The sequence below is a fragment of the Mesocricetus auratus genome, unplaced genomic scaffold, assembly GCF_017639785.1.
Source record: "Mesocricetus auratus isolate SY011 unplaced genomic scaffold, BCM_Maur_2.0 Super-Scaffold_4256, whole genome shotgun sequence".
In the NCBI taxonomy this organism is placed as follows: Eukaryota; Metazoa; Chordata; class Mammalia; order Rodentia; family Cricetidae; genus Mesocricetus; species Mesocricetus auratus.
Window position 1 is genome coordinate 53,954,940 of NW_024429182.1, and position 23,140 is coordinate 53,978,079.

The 23,140-nt window shown below is 51.4% G+C and overlaps 4 protein-coding genes across 13 annotated transcripts; 2 read left to right on the forward strand and 2 right to left on the reverse strand.

Annotated features, from left to right (window-relative positions):
• The first annotated feature begins 1,591 nt into the window (after positions 1 to 1,591).
• Positions 1,592 to 10,001, forward strand: LOC101841575 (serine/arginine-rich splicing factor 3-like). The gene is made up of 3 exons (XM_040731148.1): positions 1,592 to 2,046; positions 4,167 to 4,176; positions 9,873 to 10,001. Exons 1-3 carry the CDS (start codon positions 1,592 to 1,594, stop codon positions 9,999 to 10,001), a joined length of 594 nt encoding a protein of 197 aa, XP_040587082.1.
• Positions 9,935 to 15,401, forward strand: Ndufv1 (NADH:ubiquinone oxidoreductase core subunit V1). The gene is made up of 10 exons (XM_040750291.1): positions 9,935 to 10,109; positions 11,249 to 11,331; positions 11,402 to 11,572; positions 12,561 to 12,744; positions 13,013 to 13,202; positions 14,077 to 14,289; positions 14,444 to 14,610; positions 14,782 to 14,863; positions 14,997 to 15,142; positions 15,248 to 15,401. Exons 1-10 carry the CDS (start codon positions 10,038 to 10,040, stop codon positions 15,332 to 15,334), a joined length of 1,395 nt encoding a protein of 464 aa, XP_040606225.1. The 5' UTR covers positions 9,935 to 10,037; the 3' UTR covers positions 15,335 to 15,401.
• Positions 15,402 to 15,883: 482 nt separating this feature from the next.
• Positions 15,884 to 20,860, reverse strand: LOC101841840 (double C2-like domain-containing protein gamma). 9 transcript variants are annotated; one of them, XM_040750309.1, is made up of 12 exons: positions 20,761 to 20,860; positions 19,481 to 19,530; positions 19,051 to 19,344; positions 18,841 to 18,965; positions 18,699 to 18,770; positions 18,436 to 18,545; positions 18,226 to 18,355; positions 18,070 to 18,123; positions 16,800 to 16,957; positions 16,632 to 16,713; positions 16,248 to 16,344; positions 15,884 to 16,170 (listed from the first exon to the last, which is right to left on the reverse strand). In XM_040750309.1, the coding sequence occupies exons 3-12, from the start codon at positions 19,292 to 19,294 to the stop codon at positions 16,040 to 16,042; spliced, it is 1,203 nt and encodes a 400-aa protein (XP_040606243.1). In that variant the 5' UTR covers positions 19,295 to 19,344; positions 19,481 to 19,530; positions 20,761 to 20,860; the 3' UTR covers positions 15,884 to 16,039. The 9 variants fall into 9 exon arrangements, with proteins under 9 accessions (XP_040606243.1, XP_040606249.1, XP_040606235.1 ...); XM_040750315.1 differs by lacking the exon at positions 20,761 to 20,860 and having other exon boundaries at positions 18,841 to 18,920; positions 19,051 to 19,156; positions 19,259 to 19,344; XM_040750301.1 differs by lacking the exon at positions 20,761 to 20,860 and having other exon boundaries at positions 19,051 to 19,156; positions 19,259 to 19,344.
• Nudt8 (nudix hydrolase 8) lies at positions 20,807 to 22,374 on the reverse strand. Of its 2 annotated transcripts, XM_005064089.4 has the most exons (4): positions 22,045 to 22,369; positions 21,584 to 21,716; positions 21,196 to 21,273; positions 20,807 to 21,110 (listed from the first exon to the last, which is right to left on the reverse strand). In XM_005064089.4, the coding sequence occupies exons 1-4, from the start codon at positions 22,236 to 22,238 to the stop codon at positions 20,889 to 20,891; spliced, it is 627 nt and encodes a 208-aa protein (XP_005064146.1). In that variant the 5' UTR covers positions 22,239 to 22,369; the 3' UTR covers positions 20,807 to 20,888. The 2 variants fall into 2 exon arrangements, with proteins under 2 accessions (XP_005064146.1, XP_040606262.1); XM_040750328.1 differs by lacking the exon at positions 21,196 to 21,273 and having other exon boundaries at positions 22,045 to 22,374.
• Between the last annotated feature and the right edge of the window lie 766 nt (positions 22,375 to 23,140).

Sequence of the window (23,140 nt, forward strand, 5' to 3'; positions counted from 1 at the left end):
TTAGGCCTGGGATGTGTTTTTTAAACAAGGCCCCAAGTGACCCATCACAGTTGAGGATTTCCTCTGCATCAGGCTATTGTTGTGTATAAGATTAGCAGAGATGGTTAGTCAGAGGAAAGCCTGCAATCTCCCACACAGGAGGCTGACCTCCCATTGACCTGTCCAAACCACAAAACCCACAAGAACCAAAGCGTCATCTTCTCATGAAAGAAAATGTGAAGCAATGCAGTCGAGAGCTTCCAGCACCAAACTGCATGCCAAGAATTCACAAACCAGAGGCTCGAAGGGAAGCTGGGTGTTACTGAGCACTCCTGAGTCCTCGTACTCACCAGGCTGGCTGTGGAAGAGGGTGAGCTAGAGACCAGCCTGGGTTACACAGTGGCCTAGTCTCAAACACATGAGGACAAACAGGGCCAGGGTAGCATGCCTGCTGACGAGTCTGAGACCCAGGTTAATCCCTTAGCACTCATGGTAGAAGCAAAGAACTGGCTCTTGAAAATTGTCCTCTGGGGGGCTGGAGAGATGGCTCGGAGGTTAAGAGCACTGACTGCTCTTCCAGGGGTCCTGAGTTCAATTCCCAGCAACCACATGGTGGCTCACAACCATCTACAATTCAATCTGGTGCCCTCTTCCGGCTTGTAGGCAGAACACTGTATATGTAACAAATAAATAAATCTTTAAAAAAAAAAAAAAAAGAAAATTGTCCTCTGACCTCCACACATGTGCCATGGCATGCACATGCCCACACAGAGACAGACAGACAGACAGACAGATACATACATACATACAAACATATGTACGGGCATGCATAGATACACACATAGAAAATACATAGATACACGGATATAATATAAACAAACAAAAATTAATGAAGAGATTTTAGAGTTTAAACACAGGCTTCAAAATACAGTAGGAAAACCATCATCCTTTCAATTGCTCTAGAACATTCTTTACAATAATCATCTATCATGCTTCCAGAAGAGTTGTAGAATATTCCAGATAGCAAAGAGTATAGGCAACGATTGCTTATTATTAAACAATGAAACTAAAAATAACAAAGCCAAGCAACAAGTAATTCTAGCATTTTTACCTTTATAAAATAACATTTAAGAATGACCCAGGGGCTGGAGAGATGGCTCAGTGGTTAAAAGCATGGACTGCTCTTCAATAGGACATTGATTCAATTCCCTGCACCCACATGGTGGCTCACAACTGTCTGTAACTCCAGTTCCTGGGGATCTGACATCTTTACAGACATATGTGCAGACAAAATATCAATGCACATAAAATAAAAACAAATAAGTCATTAAAAAAGAAACAGAAAAACTGGACAGGGGTGGTACAAGCTTTAATCCCAGCATTCTGGAGGCAGAGGAAGGCAACCTTTGAGTTTGAGGCCAGCCTTGTCAACAGAGTGAGCTTCAGGACAACCAGGGCTACATAGAAAAACCCTGTCTCAAAAAACATAAATATGCCATTTTGTGGACACCAGGGAGTGGAGAACATCTGCCTAAGCAGATCTCGAAGAACGCGGGTGGGCCTGTCGGAATGTTGGCATTTGAGCTTCGGTGTTTGAACCCAGGATCTCAAAATGCATCGTGAGTCCTGTCCATTAGATTGTAAAGTGTATGTAGGCAATCTTGGAAACAGTGGGAGCAAGACTGAACTACAGCGCACTTTTGGCTATTATGGACCACATCGAAGTGTGTGGGTTGCTCGGAACCCTCCTGGCTTTGCTTTCGTTGAATTTGAGGATCCCGGAGATGCCGCTGATGCTGTCCGACAGCTGGATTGCGGAACACTATGTGGCTGCCGTGTGAGAGTAGAACTGTCGAATGGTGAAAAAAGAAGTCTCAGTCGTGGCCCACCTCCCTCTTGGGGTCGATGCCCTCGAGATGATTACCGTAGGAGGAGTCCTCCACCTCGGCAAAGATCTCCAAGAAGAAGCTTCCCTCCAACCCGGAGCAGGTCATTTTCTAGAGACAGGAGAAGAGAAAGGTCTCTGTCTCGTGAGAGAAACCTCAAGCCATCTCGATCCTTCTCTAGGTCTTGTAGCCAATCAATCTAGGTCACATGAAAGGAAGTATAAGGCCAGTCTGCTAACGAAGTGGTGTACAGGAAATAACTTCATTTGACACGAGTATTACAGGAAATTCAAGTTTTGTTTGAGACTTCATAATCTTGGTGCATTTTAAAGATGTTTTAGCTGTTCAAATTTGTGTTGAACTTTAGTTCTTCATAGACTGAAATAAACCTAGATCCTGCCCAGTTAAATTGTGATGGGCTAAATGATATAGAAACCACCTGTGGGAATGGAATAAAGCTCTAGTTTGTCTAGAAGCTAGGATACGGTGTGGATCTGTGGGTAAAGTGACAGGCAGTCTTTAAAAGCTGTTAGTGAACACCAGCTAACAGGTAAACGTGGAAACTGCACCCTGAAGGCTTTCAGAGGTTCCTTACTGATTGCTACATATGGACGCAAAGCTGTAACATTCTTTATTCCTAAATGGAAGACTAAGTTACCAGTGTTCTATCAGTGTAAGGGTACATTGTAGGACTGAACCTGCGAGTTACTGTGAAAGATTTCCTTTTCATGCTGTCATTTGTAATATGTTTGTGAGACTCCTTGGGATTAAAATTTCAGTTACAAAGAAAACATAAATAAATAAAAAATAATGAATAAGTAAATGACACCCAAACCAGCTGTGATGGGGCATTGAGGAGGTAGAGGTAGGCAGATATCTGTGAGTTCAAGGTCATCCAGGAATGTATACTAAGAACCTGTTTCAAGGGGTGTGAGGGAAGAATAACATCTAAGGGCTGGGGATGGGGCTCAGTTGATAGTGTTTGCCTAGTGTGCATGAGACTCTGGGTTCCCAGTACCACAAAAATTGGGCATGGTGGAGACCGCTTGTCATCCAGTGGTTGGGAGGTGTAAGCAGTAAGAAGTTAAAAGTCATTTTCAGTTGCATATTGAGTGAGGCCAGCCTGGGCTACTTGAAAAGGATATCTCCTTCCACTACATGAGCTCTAGGAGTTGTTGAACTCAGGTCTGGAGTGAGCTTGGTAGTGGGTGCCTTTACCCAGTGAGCCATCTTACCAGCCCTGTTTTGTGTCCCGGCCTGTGGGTCAGCCAACCGGAACCCTAGGGGAGGGAGGGAGAATGAGAGGACAAGAGACACGGGAGATGGAGACAAGACAGGATTCTGATCAAGTCTCGTTTATTAAAAGGGCTTTTGCAGGGCAGGTTGCAGAAGGGCGGGGAAGTAGAAGTTCTCCATTGCAGAATGTGTTTCAAGGACACAAGTCTCCAGCTGCGGGAGTCTGGACTGCAGACCTTGAAAATGTGCTGTACAGGAAGATAAGCAGACAGAGAGAAATGGAAACTTAACTGTTAGCCTCTAAGAATACAGTATGAATATTAAGATGGCTTTTATTATGCTATCCTTATTTAGGGCTCTCCACATAGCATAATAAAAGCCAACTTAATATTCCTACTGTATTCTTAGAGACTAACACTTAGTTAAGTTTCTGTTTCTCTGTGCCTGCTTGTCTTCCTGTACAGCACATTTTCAAGGCCTGCAGTCCAGGCTCTCACACCCTTCTGCCACCTGGCCTGCCGTCCAGACTCCCCCAGCTGCAGACTTGTGTCCTTGGAACATACCCTGCCAAGGAAAACTTCTGCTCCCCTGCCCTTCTGCTACCTGCCCTACTTAAGCCCTGTTGGTACTTTCAATAAACGAGACTTGATCAGAATCCTGTCTTGTCTCCGTCTCTCGCATCTCTTGTCCCTCATTCTCCCTTCCTCCCCTAGGGTCCCCGTTGACTGACCCCACAGGCCAGGGCAATGCTATCCTTAATTAGGGCCCTCCACAGTCTTGTTTTTATTTGTATGAAACAGTGTCATGCTATGTATCTCAGGTTGAGAAGGGGGGAAAAGATTCCTAATAAAGAAGACAGCAAAGCTGAGGCTGCAGAACATTCAGAAAATTATGATAAAAAACAAAACAAACTGTTGTCAGAGGCTGGAGGGGTGGCTTAGCGGTTAAGAGCACAGGCTGATTTTGCAGAAGACCCAGGTTCAATTTCCAACACCCACAGAGTGGCTCAGAACCATCTGTAACTCCAGTTATAAGGGATGTGATGTCCTCTTCTGGCCTCCACAGGTATGAGCACGTATGTGGTGCGTATACATACATACGGGCTAAGCACTCATACACATAAAAAACTAAAATAAAATGAGTCTCCATCAGGATCGCTGCCTACCCGTCTCAGCTGCTCTAGCTGGCTGGCTATGTGTCTCTCTGAAACACTATAATTTCATGTTGTTATTCAAGATTAACCTGGCCATAGCTGGAGGTGTGACTCATGGCAGAGCGGTGCATAGGATCCACCGAGGAGGGACTGGGGGCAGAGTCAGTGGTAGAGTGCTTGCATCGCATGCGACAGGCCCTGGATTCCATTTTTGTATCGATAAAGAAATACCTTGGTCATTTTTGGCTCTTTGTTCCATACACATTTTACTATCAAATTCTCAGTTCTGAACTCAGACTGGCTTTAGGGACACAGCAGAAGCAGTGGCTAAAGTGTAATGTACCGGTGACCTGTCTCAGTCAGAGACTGTGTACCCACCTACACACACACACACACACACACACACACACACACACACACACACACACACACACACACGACAAAACTGCAGATGATGTCCATGGTGATCAGGAGAAAACAGAAGACAAAGAGGGATGTGGATGGTGCAGGACGCCCAGCCAGGTGGGGGCTGACACCTGTGACCAGGCTATGTGAAGCAGCACAACTGGCCGAGCACACAGGGCTGGGCTAGGTGTGGCACCTGCTGCTGGCTTTCTTCCCACTTCCTCCAGAAGAGAGGCCTGTTTCTGCCGGATGCAGGACTCAGCTGCCTTCTGTCTGTGTCCTGATTCATCGTATCTAGCTGTGAAATGAAATTTAGTTATGACTCTTGGAAGGCAGAGGTAGGTAATCTCTGTGAATTCAAGGCCAGTCTGGTCTACATAGTGAGTTCCAGGATGTAGTGAGACCCTGTCTCAAAAACAAACAAACAAACAAAGATTAATACATAAAAACCAGCTAAGTGTGGAGAGGCACACTTGTAATGCCAGCACTCAGAAGTCAAGAATGCTGGCTGTCCAGGTTTATCCTGAGCTACATATTCAAGTTTGAGGCCAGCCTGAGCCACATGAAGCCCTATCACAAAGCAAAACAAATGAAAACAGCTAACAGGTCTGTGCATATACCGTGTGCCCACTCCTATTCAAAAGCCTCAAGGATGAAAACAGTTAATGAATGTGACCACACTTCAGGGCACAAAGAGGCCAAGGAACTTGTACAAAGCCACAGAGGAGCTGAGGATTAACCCTGACTGGCTTCAGACACTGCTCTCAACAGCCTCACACAGCATCCCCCTTCAATAATGGGCAAAGTGGTGGGGGTAATAACCACAGATTATCAAAGAAAGCTGCAAGGCTGACCCAGGTGCCAGCCACCAAATATCCTTCAAGATAAAGCTGTGCTCCTGACAGAGGTTCCTAAACATGACCTCTCTACCAAGGGGCAGATGGATCTCAGTTGGCAGAGGGCCCATCTAACATGCGTGAAGCCTTGGGTTCAAGTCCCAGCTCTGATAAAATAAGCTGTTGTGGCACATGCCTGGAAACCCAGCAATTGGGAGGTAAAGACAGGAGAAAGAGAAGCCCAAAGTCTCCCTTGGTTTTATAATGAGTTTGAGGCCAGGCTGGGCTGCAAAAAAACAAGAGTCAGCAAGCTGCATAGTTGCTGGTGGTCATAAATATATCAGATTCAAAAACATTTGGCTCCAGGATAGTGGGCAAGGTTTAGTTATTTATGTTAAGTGCTAAAATTTTTGGGTCATTGAACCCATGTGCTATTGTAAAGTGGTTTTTGGGGGGGGGTTCAAGATGGTCTCTCTGTGTAGTTCTGGCTGTCCTGAAACTCCCTCTGTAGACCAGGCTGGCCTCAAACTGCCTGCCTCTGCCTCCCAAGTGATGGGATTAAGGGTGTATGCCATCACCTCCTGGCCTTTCCTTTCCTTTCCTTTCCTTTTCTTTCCTTTCCATCTCTTTTCTTTTCTTTTTGAGACAGGGTGTCATGCAACACAGTTCAGCCTCTGACTTGCTATATGGCCAAGGATGATCTTGAACTCCCGCTCCTCTGACCTCTATCTGCTACCTCCTGAGAGCAGAGATAAAAGGCATGGACAACCATACCTGGTTTAAAGAGCACTGGAATACAACCCCTCTGCTCTCTACATTTTGTACATTTACAATGAAAGAAAGTTTACTTTTAATTTTTGAAATATAAAATCAGTTATGGTATGAAATAAGCATTTTCTTTAACTCTATTCTGGGGGCCAAAGAAAAGAGAAGTTCCTGTCACTCAGGCTTTTACCCCACTGGGCCCAGGACAAGGGTTGTTCTATATAGTTGGTCCTGTTGGATGAAGAAAGCTTCCTGGAGATGATGGCATCACAGGGTTCCTCAGGAGGAGGAAGAGGAAGAAAGGGGCAAAGGGACTAACAGATCCCTGGTATTTGCCAACTGTCCAGAAAGGGCAGTTGAAGCTGGAGCCTTGGAGCCTTGAATGCTGGTCGGATACAGGAATTTTGAGTTTAGTCCTAAGTTAGTGGAGAACCATGAACAGTTTCTGGAAGAGGGCAGGGAATACACAGGCCCGGGATTTATAATGTTTCTGCTGGCTCCATGCTTACAAAGAATGAATCGGAGCATCTAAAAAGTGGGACAGGGGCTCTTGTGGGACTATAAAATTTCCAGGTGGCAGATAAAAAGCCTTGGCTGTGAGAAAGGGCTTGTGGACATCAATCAGGGGTGTATGGAAAGGACCCTGGGTGTGGAACAGCCGGCATCCCTCATGATTCCTGCAGACAGAAGACAGATACACAGATAATGACACAGGAGGAACAGGCTGAGGAAGGAGAGAGCACCCCAGAGGAGCCTGCTTAGGAGGTGACACCAGAGTGGACCTTTAAGAAGGTATTTTTCTAGCCTAACTTGGCCTCAAACTCATGGCAATCTTGCCTTAGTCGGCCAAGAGTTGGAAGGTGTGAGACTGCACAGCTAGTTTACAGACCTCTGTGTGTCTCTCTGCCCCCACCCCGTCTCACATGCACACACACTCCTCTCTTTACTGGGGTCAAAGGCAGGGCCTTGAGCAAGGTAGGCAAGCTAAGGGACAACTCCAGCTGCCTCCTCAAAAACAAACAGCTGGGCAGTGGTGGCTCATGCCTTTTAATCCAGCACTCAAGAGGCAGAGGCAGGCAGATAGATCTCTGTGAATTTGAGGCCAACCTGATGTACAGAGAGAGTTCCGGGACAAGTTCCAAAGCTACAGAGAAACCCTGTCTTGAAAAACCAACCAACCAATCAACTAACCAACCAAACAAACAAACAACCTCCCCTCCTGTTTTTTTGAAACAGGATCTTGCTATGTATCACTGGTTGGCCTGGAATTCATTACATACACAAAGATGGTTTTGAAAGTGTGGCAATTCTGCCTCTGCCTCACACCTTCTTTATTTGAGGAGCCTGGTAAGCACACTGGCAGCTGTACCATCCTGAGTTGGCCACTTGGCATCACAGCTACCCTGCTGGCTTTTGCGATCGGGGTTCATCATGCGCTCTGTATGTGGAAGGGTTAAGTGACTGACACATGATAAGTGCTTGGAGTTGAGCCTGGCCCTAGATGAACATGGGACCTGTCCTTCATGCTCCATTTCCTTCACTCCCATGGCCATCATCTCTTGTCCCTTAGTGGAGAATCCTCTGACTCTATCCTGCTCCCCCTCCTTCTGTCCCCAGAGGATTCACAGACTTAAGTCTAAGCCCTAGATTAACAGTGTAATCCCTAGCACTACCCAGATATTTCTTCTCTACCCATGAAAGGGGGGCCTGGTCTGCCCTGCCTGCCTGTGTATCTTCAGGCAGGATGTAGATTACCTTGATGGCTCTTTCAGGAGCATTGATGAATGCAGTGACTGTCACAGGCATGCCAGCAGTGCTGTGGATCTGCTGTGTGCAGAGCACTATGGGAAGGAAAGCCTGGATTGGGGTACAGCTCCTCCAGCCAAGGAGGAAACCCTTCAGAGTTTTTCACCCCCGTGAAGTTAACACCATTTAGGGCCACTGCCCTAATTTCCTGTCTATTTCAGTAATATACACCATGACCACAAAACACGTTTGGGGAGAAAAGGATTTGCTTGGCTTACACCTCCATGTCACAGCCCATCATTGAGGGAAGTAAGGGCAAGAACTAGAGGTAGGATGCTGGAGGCAGAAATGATGGATGCAAAATCCATGGAGGAATACTACTTACTGGCTTGCCCAGAGATGGCTCTACCCATAGTGGGTTGGGCCTTCTCATGCCAATCATTAATCAAGAAAATGCTCACACAGGCTTGCCTATAGGCAATCTGATGGAGGCAATCCCTCAGTTAAGGTTCCCTCTTTTCACATGGTTCTAATTTGTGCCAAGTTGGACAAAAACAAATGAACAAACAAGGTCTTAACTGGCATGCATTGTGAGGAGTATGTGAGCGAACGGCCCACACCAGTTTCCTACGTACCACATTTCTAAGTCAGACATAGTGTTATACACATGTAATCCCAGCACTCAGGAAGTTGAAGCAGGGTTGTGAGTTAGAGGCCAGCCTGGGCTACATAACATACAGGGTTTCTCTGTGTAGCCCTGGCTTTCCTGGAACTCACTCTATAAAATAGACCAGGCTGGCCTCGAACTCAGAGATCCATCTGCCTCCTAAGGGATTAAAGCTGTGTGCTACCACCGGCCAGTAAGATCCTGTTTAAAAGAAAAATTATTAGTGTTTCAGATTTTTAAAAAATGTGTATTAGTGTTTTACCCGCATGTGTATATGAGCACCCCATGGATGTCTAGTGCTCTCAGAAGTTAGAAGATAGTGTCAAATCTTCTGGAACTGGAGTTACAGATGGTTTTGAGCACCACATTGGTGCTGGGAACCAAACCTGGATCCTCCACAAGAGCAAGTCCTCTTAACCACTGAGCCACCTCTCCAGCCCCTCACCACAAGTTCCTTCCTTCCTTTCAAAAACAGGATTTTTCTGTATAGTCTGGGCTGTCCAGGCTGGTCTTGAACTCACAAAGATCTGCCTGCCTTTGCCTCCCAAGTGCTGGGATTTTAAAGGTGTGCACCACCACCACTGGCTGCAAGTGCATTTCTTAAAAGACAGAATGAGTGCAGAACAACATGCAGAACAACAGAATAGAGCAGTTCCTTCCTACCAGAATGGAAGATTAAAATGGGGAGAAAGACCAAAAAGAAAGCCCGGTCTGGTGGCATACACATGGGAGGCAGAGAGGACAGAGAAAGAGAGAGGGAGGGGAGGGGAGGGAGGGAAGGAGAGAGGGAGAGAGAGAGAGAGACAGACAGACAGACAGACAGACAGACAGACAGACAGACAGACATCCAGCTCTATGGTTAATGGGCACTTCCTCGAGCATATGGATGCCCAAAGAGCACTTTGTCCAACAGGGTTCCGCTGGGCCAGTATAATCACATCAGTTTTGGTCGATTCCGCTCTAGCTCAACTGTTTCTGTTCCCAGCGTGCATTCGTGCATTCAGCTGGAGCACACTAAACTCAGAGCTTGTAGGAAGTGGAATACTCGGGATCCAGCAGAGGGCGACACAGGAGTTTTGTTTACTTGGAAGAGGAACTTGGTCTCTAAGAAAGGACTGGCAGGGCCAGCTGGACTGCATCTCCCAGAAGGCCCAGCACGAGTAAATTTCCGGTCTCTGTGTCTACGCCCCCTTTAGTAGGCGGAGCTGAGGGCGGAGCGCGAAGTCGCGGGGTTCCGTGGGCGCGCCGCCGGTGGAGAAACGTGTGACGCGCTTCCTGTGCGTCCCCGTGCATTTCTGTCGCGCTGGTCCCGCGGCTCGGAGTTTTGAAGGTGACAGCGGGACGTGATCCGCCTGGGTCCCGCGATGCTAGTGGCACGGCAGCTTCTCGGCGGATCGCTTCCCGTGCGAGTATCTGTGCGTTTCAACAGCGGCACGGTGAGGCCCGTCCTGATTCAGGCCTGGGGTGTCCGCGCGACGCGGGCCTCCCTTTGGGCTGTGGTCCCCTCTGCAGAGTCCTCTCTGCTCCAGGCTGCCGGCTAGCCTGGGTAAAAACGAACGGTCCCAACCCAGGGCTGACGCTATCCAGTCTAGAGTGAGTTTGCGGGGTTTGTGGCATCCTAGTATGTTATTTCTTTCTCGCAGCTTTACTGGGTAGCAGGATCTTTGCCCCATTTGCAAATGCAGAAAAAAGCTTTGGAAAGGATGTGTATCTCCTCGTTCCCCAGCCAGTGGTCTGCTTTCGGTAGTGGCCAGGAAGCGGTTTTGTGGTTTTTGTTTGCTTTATGAGATAGGGACTCACTATGCAGTCCAACCTGTATTCGAACTAGTGATGATCTGCCTCTCTCAGCGTCCCTCCCGGGGTGCTCCTGGGACCACAGGCATCCACTGCCACTCCTGAGAAGTACTTTTAGGATGTAAGAGTGAATGTCAGGCCACTTTCTGCTATCGTGTGCTCTTCCAGCCCACGCCTTTCCATTTTATCTCAGGTAGGCTCCTGGTTCCTGTAGTGTCCCAGTCCCCGGGAGGCGGCTCCTTTCCATCAGTGAACACATTGCCTCTTGAGCAGAGTTAAGGAAGTCAAAGCCTCGTTTAACCAGGTTTTGCTCTAGTGGAAGAGCCAGGCAGATGCTGGGTTTGGGGAAGCCGTGTTGGAGCCATAGATGTAGTATGACATGGGCTCAGCAGAGGTCGTCTGCTGTTGGCTTTGTGACCTTCGGTTCCTTTTGCTCAGGGCCTCAGATGCCTTCTTTGTAAAATGGAGGAAACCATTCCTATCTCAAGATTGTTACTAGGAAGAGTTGAGATGAGGTATAGAATGTTTATCCCAGTAACTTCTAAACAGGGAGCACTGAAATAGGTAGCTATTTGAAGCCTCTCCCCCAACTCCTCAATGAAAAGTTTCTACACCTGGATAAGCCTCTCCCAACCATCCAAATCAGAACAAATCAAACTGAATTAGAAAAAACCCAGGTTTCACAAAACCTGGGATGCCAGGGGCAGGGGTAAAGCTTTTACCATAATATCCATGGCCACAGAGCTCTGCTGGGCCGCCTCCTGACCTTCTGTCTCCCCAGACAGCACCCAAGAAAACCTCATTTGGCTCGCTGAAGGATGAAGACCGGATCTTCACCAACCTGTATGGCCGTCATGACTGGAGGTGAGACAGTGCCCTTAGCTGCCAAGTTCCTTAGCAGAGCCTCCTTCACATCTTTTCCTACTCTGTCCAGGCTGAAAGGTGCCCAGAGTCGGGGTGACTGGTACAAGACAAAGGAGATCCTGCTGAAGGGGCCTGACTGGATCTTGGGTGAGATCAAGACATCTGGCTTACGGGGCCGTGGCGGTGCTGGCTTCCCCACCGGCCTCAAATGGAGCTTCATGAATAAGCCCTCAGATGGCAGGTTTGTGGGGAGTACCTGTGGTCATAGGACAGACTAGGGGCTGCTGAAGCACTCACTGGGCTTTGGGGCTGATTCTGGGAGACTTAGTAGACTGTAAGTGGATAGATAGAACTTAAGAGGTATCTCTGGATTTCCTCAGCAGAGATGCAAGAGATTACAGTCCAAGATTTTGACACAGGCAGGCATTATTATTCAAATCCCAATTTTGCCTTTTAGTAATTGTCAAGCTTTGGAAAATCTGTCCCTTTTGAGTCTGCAGTTTCTTTTTTGTGCCTGAGTATAGTATGCAGGAATTAAAAGATAATGTTGGTTCAGCTTTTGACCTGCAATTTCAGTTGACACCTAGAATGCAAGTTATAAAAGTTAGCCATGGGGCTGGCATAATGGCTCAGCAGGTAAGGGAGCCTGCCTCCAAGGCTGGTGACCTGAGGTCATCTCCAGGACCCACTTGGAAGAAAGAGAACTGACTCCCCCAAGTTATTCCCTGAGCTTCACATGTGTTATGGCACATGCTACCTCCACCAGTAAATGTATATAATGAACAAATAACTTTTTCAAGACAGGGTTTCTCTGTATAACCCTGACCATCCTGTAGACCAGACTGACCTCAGTCTCAAGAGTACTGGGATTAAAGGTGTGGACCACCACACTAGCCCCCCACTTTTTTTTTTAAAGTCAGCCACTACCTCAGGGCTGTGGTGGAGGATGAAGAAGAATCCTTACGACCAAGAGCTGACTCTCCAGGGAAAGCACAGGGAGATGTGTTGGGACTAAGGAGAACAAAAACTTTTCTTGTAGACAAAGTTGGCCAAAGATGGACTAGGCTGTGAGTAATCTGTCACTGGTGATCAGTCAAAGAGAGAAGAGAGCCTCAGGTAGGGCAGAGAGGGTCAGCTTTTTTGAGGCTTCAAAAAAAGTACAGAAGGAATTTGGTTGAGAGTTGGGTCCTGGTGGGTCTGTAGCCTGACTGATGTTCAGGACCCCACAGGCCCAAGTATCTGGTGGTGAATGCTGATGAGGGGGAGCCAGGAACCTGCAAGGACCGAGAGATCATGCGCCATGACCCTCATAAGCTGGTGGAGGGCTGCCTGGTGGGAGGCCGGGCCATGGGCGCCCGGGCTGCCTACATCTACATCCGAGGGGAGTTCTACAATGAGGCCTCCAATCTGCAGGTGAGCACACGGTGTTGGCTGACAGTGCATGCGCTCCTCACTTACTCCCTTTGCTGGCACAACCATTCCTACATGGTAGCTCCAGTTTCTGGTCCAGCAGGGGGCGGGGGATCCACTTCTGCATCCACCAACAACGGGACCTGACCCCAGAGTTCTTCCTTTGTGCTCCAAAGGTCTATCTAGGAAGTCTTCAGGGGTCCGTGGCCCCTGGACTGGCGGCTGACTCTTGGGATTTGGCGGGGCTTGGGAACTCTCACTTGTTCCACAGGTAGCTATCCGAGAGGCCTATGAGGCAGGTCTGATTGGCAAGAATGCCTGCGGCTCTGACTATGATTTTGACGTGTTTGTGGTGCGCGGGGCTGGGGCCTATATCTGTGGAGAGGAGACAGCGCTCATTGAGTCCATTGAGGGCAAGCAGGGAAAGCCACGCCTGAAGCCGCCCTTTCCAGCAGATGTGGGTAAGACCCTGTGGGAGCCTGATCTGACCAGGTACCCTCTGGGTGCTTCTTACCGTATTTCTCTGTGCCCTTTGGAGGGGAGGACAGATTGATAGGGGAAGGTGTTGATAACAGACTCCACCAGTGCCTCCTGGCAGTGAACTTTCCTTCACAGTACCTGTTCTGGGAGCTGGGCGTGTGGTGGTGAACAGGAGAGGAGCTTCTCTGGAGTTGGGTGCAGTGTGGGACGAGAGTGAAGAGACGAGACTAGGAACTGCCATAGACCAGGACAGGACACATCCCACTGCAAGAAACATGTTCTCGCCGGGCGCACGCCTTTAATCCCAGCACTCGGGAGGCAGAGGCAGGCGGATCTCTGTGAGTTCGAGGCCAGGCTGGACCGACAGCCTCCAAAACAATACAGAGAAACCCTGTCTCGTAAAACCACAAGAAAGAAAGAAAGAAAGAAAGAAAGAAAGAAAGAAAGAAAGAAAGAAAGAAAGAAAGAAAGAAAGAAAGAAAGAAAGAAAGAAAGAAAGAAAGAAAGAAAGAAAGAAAGAAAGAAAGAAAGAAAGAAAGAAAGAAAGAAAGAAAGAAAGAAAGAAAGAAAGAAAGAAAGAAAGAAAGAAAGAAAGAAAGAAAGAAAGAAAGAAAGAAAGAAAGAAAGAAAGATGTTCTCAGCCAGGCAGTGGGGCGCACGCCTTTAATTCACCACCTGGGAGGCAGAGGCAGGTGGATCTCTGTGAGTTTGAGGCCAGCCTGATCTACAGAGCAAGTTCCAGGACAGCCAGGGCTATACAGAGAAACCATGTCTTGAAAAAAACAAAAACGAAAATCAAACCATGTTCTTTCCCCGGAAGCCACCAGTCACCAGCGTCTTTTCATTTCCTTGAAGGAGTGTTTGGATGCCCCACAACTGTGGCCAATGTGGAGACAGTGGCTGTGTCCCCCACCATCTGCCGTCGTGGGGGCACCTGGTTTGCTGGCTTTGGCCGAGAACGCAACTCAGGTACCAAACTGTTCAACATCTCTGGCCATGTCAACCACCCCTGCACTGTGGAGGAGGAGATGTCTGTGCCACTGAAGGAGCTAATTGAGAAGCATGCTGGTAAGCCGGGGCCAGCCAGGAGGGGGCGCTGCTGAGAGAGGGCACAGGAGGAAACCTCAGGAGCTAGCCTGGGTTCAAGGCCTGACATTGGTCTTGTCTTAAGCCTAGGCAGGTGTGCCAGGCTTAGCCATAATTCTTTTGGGAATTGTCACAGGTGGTGTCACAGGTGGCTGGGACAACCTCCTTGCTGTGATTCCTGGTGGCTCATCCACTCCGCTGATCCCTAAGTCTGTGTGTGAGACGGTGTTGATGGACTTTGATGCACTGGTGCAGGCCCAGACAGGCCTGGGCACAGCTGCAGTGATTGTCATGGATCGCTCGGTAATAGCACATGCCCCACAGTCCTCCCGCCAGCCTTGGTGTTACTCCCTCCCGTCCCAGTTCTTATAGCCTGAGGTCCCAGTAGAGTGGGAAAGTCTGGGCCGGAACACTGGAACCCAGTCCAGGGGTGTTGTGGGAGGCTAAGGTGTTGCATTGTTCCTCGTCTCTTAGACAGACATTGTGAAAGCCATCGCTCGTCTCATTGAGTTCTATAAGCATGAGAGCTGCGGCCAGTGTACCCCGTGCCGTGAAGGTGAGCTTCCTGGAAAGGCTGGGGTTTGGTTGCTGGGCTGTTCTTAACCTTCCCCCATGAGGCCTGTGCCCCTTCAGTGTTGTCCTCCTCCCTAATGGGAGAGCCTCAGGCCCTTCTTGCTGCTGTGCTGCAGGTGTCGACTGGATGAACAAAGTGATGGCCCGCTTTGTGAAGGGGGATGCCCGGCCAGCTGAGATCGACTCCCTCTGGGAGATCAGCAAGCAGATAGAGGGCCACACCATTTGCGCTCTGGGTGATGGGGCCGCCTGGCCAGTACAGGTACACACTGCTCTGCTGTGTGACACTAAGGTGGGTGGCATTAAGAACCCAGAGCCTTGGGAATTTGGAACTCGGGTTCATGCTGTACCTCCCTTTCCTTCCCAGGGTCTGATCCGACACTTCCGGCCAGAGCTGGAGGAGCGGATGCAACGGTTCGCACAGCAGCACCAGGCCCAGCATGCAGCCTCCTGAGCGCGTACCTGATAATTTCACATCCCTTTGGGAAGCCAGACAATAAACAAGTGCTGCCCACTCTCCAGTCATGGCTTGTCTGTGACTTCGCTTTTCACTGGACAAGAGAAGCAGGATGGGGTGGGGAGGTGAAGGCAGGGCTTGGCCTACTTTTCTGTTTTGTGACAGTAGGGATCCATCCCAGGGCTTTGGGCATGCTGGGTGAGCATTGCTGCCACTGAGCTTTGTCCCCAGTCCTGAATCTGGCCTAGTGCAGCCTCTAAGGCAGTGGTTCTTAGCTTTGTGGGTCATGGCTCTTTGAGGGGGTCACATATCAGATAATTATATTACAATTCATACAGTACAACAAAATTAGTTATGAAGAGGCAACAAAATAATTTTATGGTTGGGGGGTCACCAACCATAAACTGTATCAAAGGGCTGTACCATTAGGAAGGTTGAGAACCACTGCTCTAAGGGGTTGGATACAGGAGAATGTGGGCCTTGACTGTCCTGTGAGGTGAGGGCAGAGTCGAGGCGGATGCTCCTAGAGAAAGGACAGGCTCCTGCTGGCAGAAGCAGATGTTTATTTTGCGTTGTGTTTGGGAGTAGGGTGACTGAAAGGATACAGGAGTGGGCACAGCAGGTAGGGCCAACCTACAGCTCTTTCCAGCTGCAGCAGACATCTTGGCCCCTGCACAGGCGGCAAGCAGGGCCCTGTACAGGCTAGTCACCAAGTTGGGGGGGCACACTGTCCAGCAGGTGCCACAGTTCCAGCCGGCGGTCACTGCGGCTCAGGCACTCACGCCAGTGGTGAAGGCGCTCCCCGCTGGCTCTGCTACTCAACTGTACCCCACCTGCAGAGGGACAGGGACGGGTCAGTAGCCAGCAGAAGCTCATGAGGCTCCCCTCAGCACCCTGTGTTTGTGCTCACCGATGAAATCATCAGCTGTGCCCAGGTCATAGTCCCACACAGACACCAGCAGTGCCTTCTGGGCCAGCTCCTCCCGATGACCTGCGTAAAAGAATTCCTGTAGGGAAGAGACAGGAAGGAAAAGGAAGTGAGTTCTTTGCAGCTTTAGAAACAGGCTCAGAGCCGGGCGGTGGTGGCGCACACCTTTAATCCCAGCACTCGGGAGGCAGAGGCAGGAGGATTTCTGTGAGTTCGAGGCCAGACTGGACCGACAGCCTCCAAAACAATACAGAGAAACCTTGTCTCGTAAAAACCAAAAAAAAAAAAAAAAAGAAACAGGCTCAGGCAGGGCCTGGTTTGTTAAATCGAGACCACACTTGACCGGGTTCTCCCGGTGTGACCCACCTCATTGAACTCAGGGTTCAGGGTCTTTCTCCGAACACTGGTCTTATATTTGGATTTCTTTCCAGAACTTGGATGCAGGAAACTGAAGGGAGAGGTGAGCTAGTTAGTTGTGGCCCTGCAGAGCCAAGGGTTCTCACCCTTCATGCCCATTTGCCTGTTTGTACTCACAGACGGACAAAGGGGTCTGAGTAGCCATTGGCATCCATGGGGGCTAGGTGGGCACAGCGCAGCACCCCTACCAGCAGGCCACCGCGCTGGGAGCTGTAGCACAGGGACAGTAGGATGCGCCCACGTTCCTCTCCAGATGTCTCTGCCTCCATCCCCTCCTGCAGATGTGAGCTACAGTCAGACCCTGTCAGTCTGAAGCCCCCACCTACAGGGGCCGGTCCCCAGTGCGTGAGGGCACAAATGGCTGTAGAGAAACCAGGCTGTCAAGTTTATTTCCCTAAATAGCCATTTTACCAGTACCCCGTGAAGAGACCTTTACTGGCACTCAGAGATCTGTACCTTCCAAAACCCAAGAAAGGGAAGGGCTTGCTGCTCACATCTCTATCCGGTCAACTAAGAGAACTGATGGCTGTCACAGTCATGCCAGGGGCTTTCTAAGAGGCTTGTTCCCATGCAATGGAAGTAGCTCTGGGAGGCTGTCATCGGGGAGGGGCAGGTCTCTTACCTTTTAAGCCATTTCCACAACTACTGCCTGGTAGACCATGTTACTAATGTCCTTTGCCACGTTCTTTAGACGCGGGTGGATTGACAGCAGAGATCCAGACTTCTTGTCATTGGCAGTGCCCAGTAATGCAGCAGTGCTCTCTGCCAGGGCACAGTTGCACACAGGCTCTGGGATTGGCAGTGACTGTTTCCAGGTTCTTAGTGGTGTCTACTATGTGGGACTCAAAGGCTTGGGCTTAGCTAATAGGCAACTGCAGAAACTTGGGCCTCCACTAGGGGGCAGTGCACCTATTCTGTGTTGACAGGAGCAGGTGGAGGGTGGCTTCTGGGCAGGATCTCAGATGGGGCTGAGTAAGCCCGGGTCACCTTCACTGCCTCCCGGCAGGCACACCCAAAGCTGTCTCCAGTGCTGACACCACTGGCAGACAAGTGACTTGAACGTTTATTCTACCCTGTCCCGTCCTCCCACCTCTGGCCACAAGGACCACCTCTCAGGCTCTGCGCCTAGATTGCTGGGTCTCTGCCTACCTATCCTCTAGGAACTCTGCAGGTCTTTCCTAAGGTTCCTCACCTCCAGGTTACCATACAAGAGAGTCACCATCACCCTGCCCAGCCAGTTCTTGAGGCCTCATAGAACGTACGAAAGCAATGGACCCAAATTCCTCTATGCCTTTAAGGGCAGGGACCCTGTCCAGCTCACACCTGATCCCAGCCTGGGCCACCTAGGCCTGTCTGTCTTCATATCTGCACAGTCAAGTTCTCCTACCTCCTCATACAGAGACATGCCACGGGCTGTGTCCAGACGCTTGGGCCTCTTGGTCTGAAAAAGCAGAGCACTAGGTCACTTCTGTAGATATTGTCCTGGTCCCGTACCCCATTCTCACTACATGGGTTCTGGCCTTGGAGACCCAACCGCACTCACCAGTCTCCGCTTCTCCAGACAGATGTCAAAGCCCCTGGCTCGGTTTGGCACCAGCTTCCTCAGGGGTACTCGTAGCTCCCCTAAGGGGGTTGCTCGGCGCCGCAGCCGTGAGTCTTCATACACACATAACCTGGTGGCCACCCAGGTCACTCCTGGTCATACAAGTCCTGCCCCCTGCCTCCCTACTGGTGGCCTGATCTGGGTCCTCACCTCAGGGTCTTCCGTCCAGCATCCTGGCGAGTGAAACCATGATAGGTGAGCGTCTCCTCCCAGACAGGTCCCCTTGTGCCTCGAACAGTGCGTGTCCGAAGCTGGCTGGCCTGGGACCAGGCAGGCAGGTCAGGTCAGGCACTCTCCTGGCCTCCTGCCCTAATTCTTGGATCCTAGCAACTGTTCTTGGGGTAGGGGTGAAGTAGGACTCTTGGGTATCTATTCTGGCCCTGCCATCTAAGAGGCCTAGGTCTTACTCTCACCTTGCTGGCCCCTGGCAGCAAGTTGGCTTTGACATAGGTGTCCACAGAGCCTGAGGCTGGTGGCTTGAGGCCCTAGAACAGAAAATGGGTGTAGAGAGGCCTGTGGCTTGTCCTATGCCAGGAACTCTGCCCCCATCCTCACCTTTGCACGATGGGCTGTGCAGTGTAGAGCGCTGTTGTCCGCATCAAAGAGAAGTGTGAACTCCAGAGTGCCCAGGGCAGCTAGATGGCAGGCGGCAGGCATAGTCACCCCACTCTGGCACCCACCTGTCCCGCATGGCACAGTGCCACTTGCCTGGCCTCTGCCATGGGTGCTGGAGACACCCCCTGACCCATTGTTTCCCCTACTCACTGCTGTCGTCTGAGTCTCCTTCTGGCTCTGGCTCGGGCTGCAGCTGGGGTGCAGAGTGGATGGCCGGGGTCAGCATAGCCTGAGGGTCTGGTGCATGCAGCACCGGCTCCAGGAAGGGGTAGAAGTGTGGAAAGTAGTCAGAAATGAGGCGGATGGGCTGTATGGGGCCGGGGCTCACGTCAATGGCCATGTGTTCCTGCATGCTCACCCGCTGCCGCCCACCGGCTGGCCCTGCGCATGCCATGGCGGCTCGGACACAGAGACTCCCACCTACTGGAGACACTGGGCACACACCTACCCACCAAAATGGAATAAAGAGGCATCACCAAGGCTGCCCTAGGACAGACCAAAGTGTCCTAAGACTAAAGGGGCAGGGTTGGAAGGGCTCCCTGGAGGATCGAGGCTGGAGTCAGCCCTCTGGGGTCCTTACCTCTGACAGCTGCGTCACATCCCCTTGCTGCTGCTGGCTCTGGATGTATGCTTAGGGTGACAGAACCAGAGACTAAAGTGACCCATCTGAGCAAGTGTGTGACTGAGCAGGGGAGGGGATCAGGAGCCCACACCGCCCAAGGGCCCTTCCCTAGCACCGGGGCCCGGTCTTGTCTCCTGCCTCTGCTCCTCCGTTCACACTCTGTCAAACAGAGCTATTTTTACCACCATCATGTGGCTCTGCTGCTGGGTGAGAGGCTGCAGGGCCAGAGGTGTGTTGGGGGCAGGCGGGAGACGAAGTAGGTGAGAAGGGCAGGAGCATGGGGGGATGAAGGGAGGTGTGCAGGGCTGGGAAGGCTTCTGTGAGAGAAGCAGGTACAACATCTGGGAAGGCCCTGCATTCTAGTTCCCTTGAGGAAACCAGCTGGCCATCACACCATGCTCCGGGCCTGTCCCCTGGCTGGGAATACAATCAAGGCAGTAATGCCCCCTTGTCTCTAAGTCCGTCCCATTGACCTTGTGGTGGCCCTCTGTGTGGTGGAACTGGCCTATCCATCTCCACAAGGCTCTTCTCTTCCGCCTCCCAGGCAGGACTTCCTACCTAGACTGACCTTTCCCCTGGCCATTGGTCACCTTCTTCTCCTTTTTTTTTTTTTTTTTTTGGTTTTTAGAAACAAGGTTTCTCTGTATTGGAGGCTGCCCTGGAACTCACTCTGTAGACCAGGCTGGTCTCGAACTCACAGAGATCCGCCTGCCTCTGCCTCCTGAGCACTGGGATTAAAGGCATGTGCCGCCACCACCCGGCCATTGGTCACCTTCTTTGAGGTGTTCCTGCCAGGGGGTCTCACTGACAGTAGCTCCCCTGCATCCCTTCCACTTCTGGTAGTTTCTGAGACAATGTCTCAATGTGTACAAGGGGCCTTGAATTCTCCATCCTCCTGTCTCCGCCTCCAGTGGGCAGGCATTACAGGGGTACACCACACACTTCTTTCGCTTGTCCACATTTACCTCATGTGTGAGCACACACACGCATATGCGAGCAAGCATGTTGTGGGCGGAGGACAACCTGCAGGAGACGCTTCCCTCCTCCCACCACGTGGGTCCCAAAATGAGACACGATTGCCAGGCTTTGCGCCTGGGGCCTTTGCCCACCCAGCTACCTCACCACTTGGTTCTTGTGAAACGGTCTTTCATTGGCCCGGGTCTCGCCAAGTAGCCTCTCCCGGCTGGCCAGCTGCCCCAAGAGATCCAGCTATCTTTGCTGGAATTACAAGGGCGTACCACCACTCCCTGCTTTTTCACGTTCCACACAGAAGATGCCAAGGAAGAGGTGTCAAAGACTTTTAATCAGCTCCAGGGTAGCCTGCTTCAGATGAAGGCAGAGGCACTTAAGGGTCGAGCCTCAACTCCTAGGCTCCTCGGGGAACAGCTAGGTAGGGCTGGTAGATGGCCGGGGCCAGCAGCTTCAGGGTGAACTCAGTGATGATAGCTGTAAGGCCCCAGATGCGGTGCGGCCCATGCAAGAAGACAGGCATTGTGCAGCGGAAGCGGCCCCCCTGGCAGAAGTGGGTATAGCCCTGGTTCCGAGTCTGCAGCAGGTGGGCCAGAGACAGCTCAAACACCTCATCCACCTGGGGACAAGAGGCAGAGAGGGTGGACAGAGGACTCCCCAACCCCCTGGCAGGACACCCCAGCAACCCAGTACCCCTCATTCACCTCCTCGGGATTGGGCCTGAGGCTCTGCAGATCCAGCGGGCCCACGTTGGCAAGCACAGGGACTATGGTTGCCTTTCCCTGGAGCAGGTGGAGGGTGAGCGGTCAGGAGAAGCAAACCTGAAAGGCAGACCCTGCTCTGCCATCCAGAGGCCCCGGGTAGTCATGGCCAAGCCTCCAGTCTTTTTCCTTGGCTTCTTGCCATGGTGCCTGATCGCAGGTTTGAAGGGTTTTGAACCTCTTTCCCTTCCCTGTACCACCCTAAGATCTCCCACTTGTCGTTCAAGCCCGAATCAACGCAGCCTACCCTGAAAGCCTTCCGGGACCCTGAGCAGGGCTGGCTCACCCCTTCACTTGGGATACAGAGTGTGACAGGATAAGGGTGGCTCACCCGGTCATACACAGGCTGCAGGGCACCCCACACATGCTCCTTGGGCACCTCTAGGCCCAGCTCCTCTTGAGTCTCCCGAAGGGCCGTATGTATTACATCTTGGTCTTCGGGATCACACTTACCACCTGGGAAACTGAATGGGCAAAGGGAGTATTGGGACCACAGGCCCTCAGGAGGCAGTTTACCTCCCTGTGTCACTAGAGTAAGGGGAGACAGGCACTGGAGATGCAGGCTAGGGCATGAGGTTCGGCATCAGGGTACGACTATCCAGCTACTCGGACACCCCAAGTCTGCCTATGGTGTCCCAGAGGTATAGGTAATGACCCTAGGATGTTCGCCAAAAATGGGGAGTCCCGACGGCCTCTCTCCAGTCTCCGATAAGGAGCAGAGTCCAGTTTTTGGAGGGGAAAATTCAGCTGGGTGTGCGTGGCGTGGGTGGTGCGCCGGAGCGGCCGGCGTACCTGACTTCCCCCTTGTGCTTCCCGACCAGGCGGCTGGAGCGCAGCGTGTAGAGCAGCGCCGGGACACCACGCACCAGGCACAGCGGCACAAGCACCGCGGCCGCCGCGGGCCGCGAGCGTAGCCGGGTAGTGGTCCCCGCTAGTAGCTGCCGGCAGCGCCGCTCGCCCTCGGCGGACAGGCAATCAGACAGCATGACCCAGATGACCAGGACATAGAGGGCATCGGCCCGGGAGGGAAGAGACGCGGCGGCCCGAAGGACCCAGCGCTGAGCCTGGTCCCAAGCGGGATACGGAAGGGCGTTGCTGGGCACTTAAGGGCGGAGCCTCGGGGCGGTAGGAAGCGTGCGCGCCTGCCGGGGCGGGGCCACTGATGGGTGGGGCGGGGAGAGGCGGGGCTTTCCGGAGGCGGGCATACGAGGTCGACCGTCCGGGGTTTTCTGAGCAAGGCTTCCGCGCCTTCTGGGGCGGGACCTCGGAGGCCTCGGGGGCTGGGCACACAGGAACGTGAAGGCGGGGTTTGCTGCTATTGGTGATTGGGGTGGGGCGTCTGAGGCTTGCTAGGTGAGGGCAGAAGCGATTTTGTGTACCGGGACCAGAGCGCCACCTGAGGGAAAGACCTGGCCTACAGCTGGTGCTGGTGGAGGTGTGTCCGGAAAGGCGATCAACTTGACTTGAATTTCTTTCCGGGGCGTGACTTCCCTATCAGTGCGGACTTTTTGTTTTTGTTTTTTCGAGACAGGTTTCTCTGTATTGTTTTGGAGGCTGTCCTGGCTCTGTAGACCAGGCTGGTCTCGAACTCACAGAGATCCGCCTGCCTCTGCCTCCCGAGGCTGGGATTAAAGGCGTGCGCCACCAACGCAACGCCCGGCTACGGCCAAGTTGTTTTGTTATTTGTGTTTCCATAATGCTTGGGTGACCTGAACTGAATGGGTCTTGACTTAAGTTCGGGAGTTGGGATGTCTGGCTGCTGAAGATCTGCTGGGCTCCTTGTTTCTCGTTCCTGTGGGTGTCGGTGCTTTCCAGAAGGTCTCACAGGAAGAGCTCCGAGTTGAGAAGAGTCGGAGTCCTCCGTTTCCCGGGGCGCCCACTCTAAGAG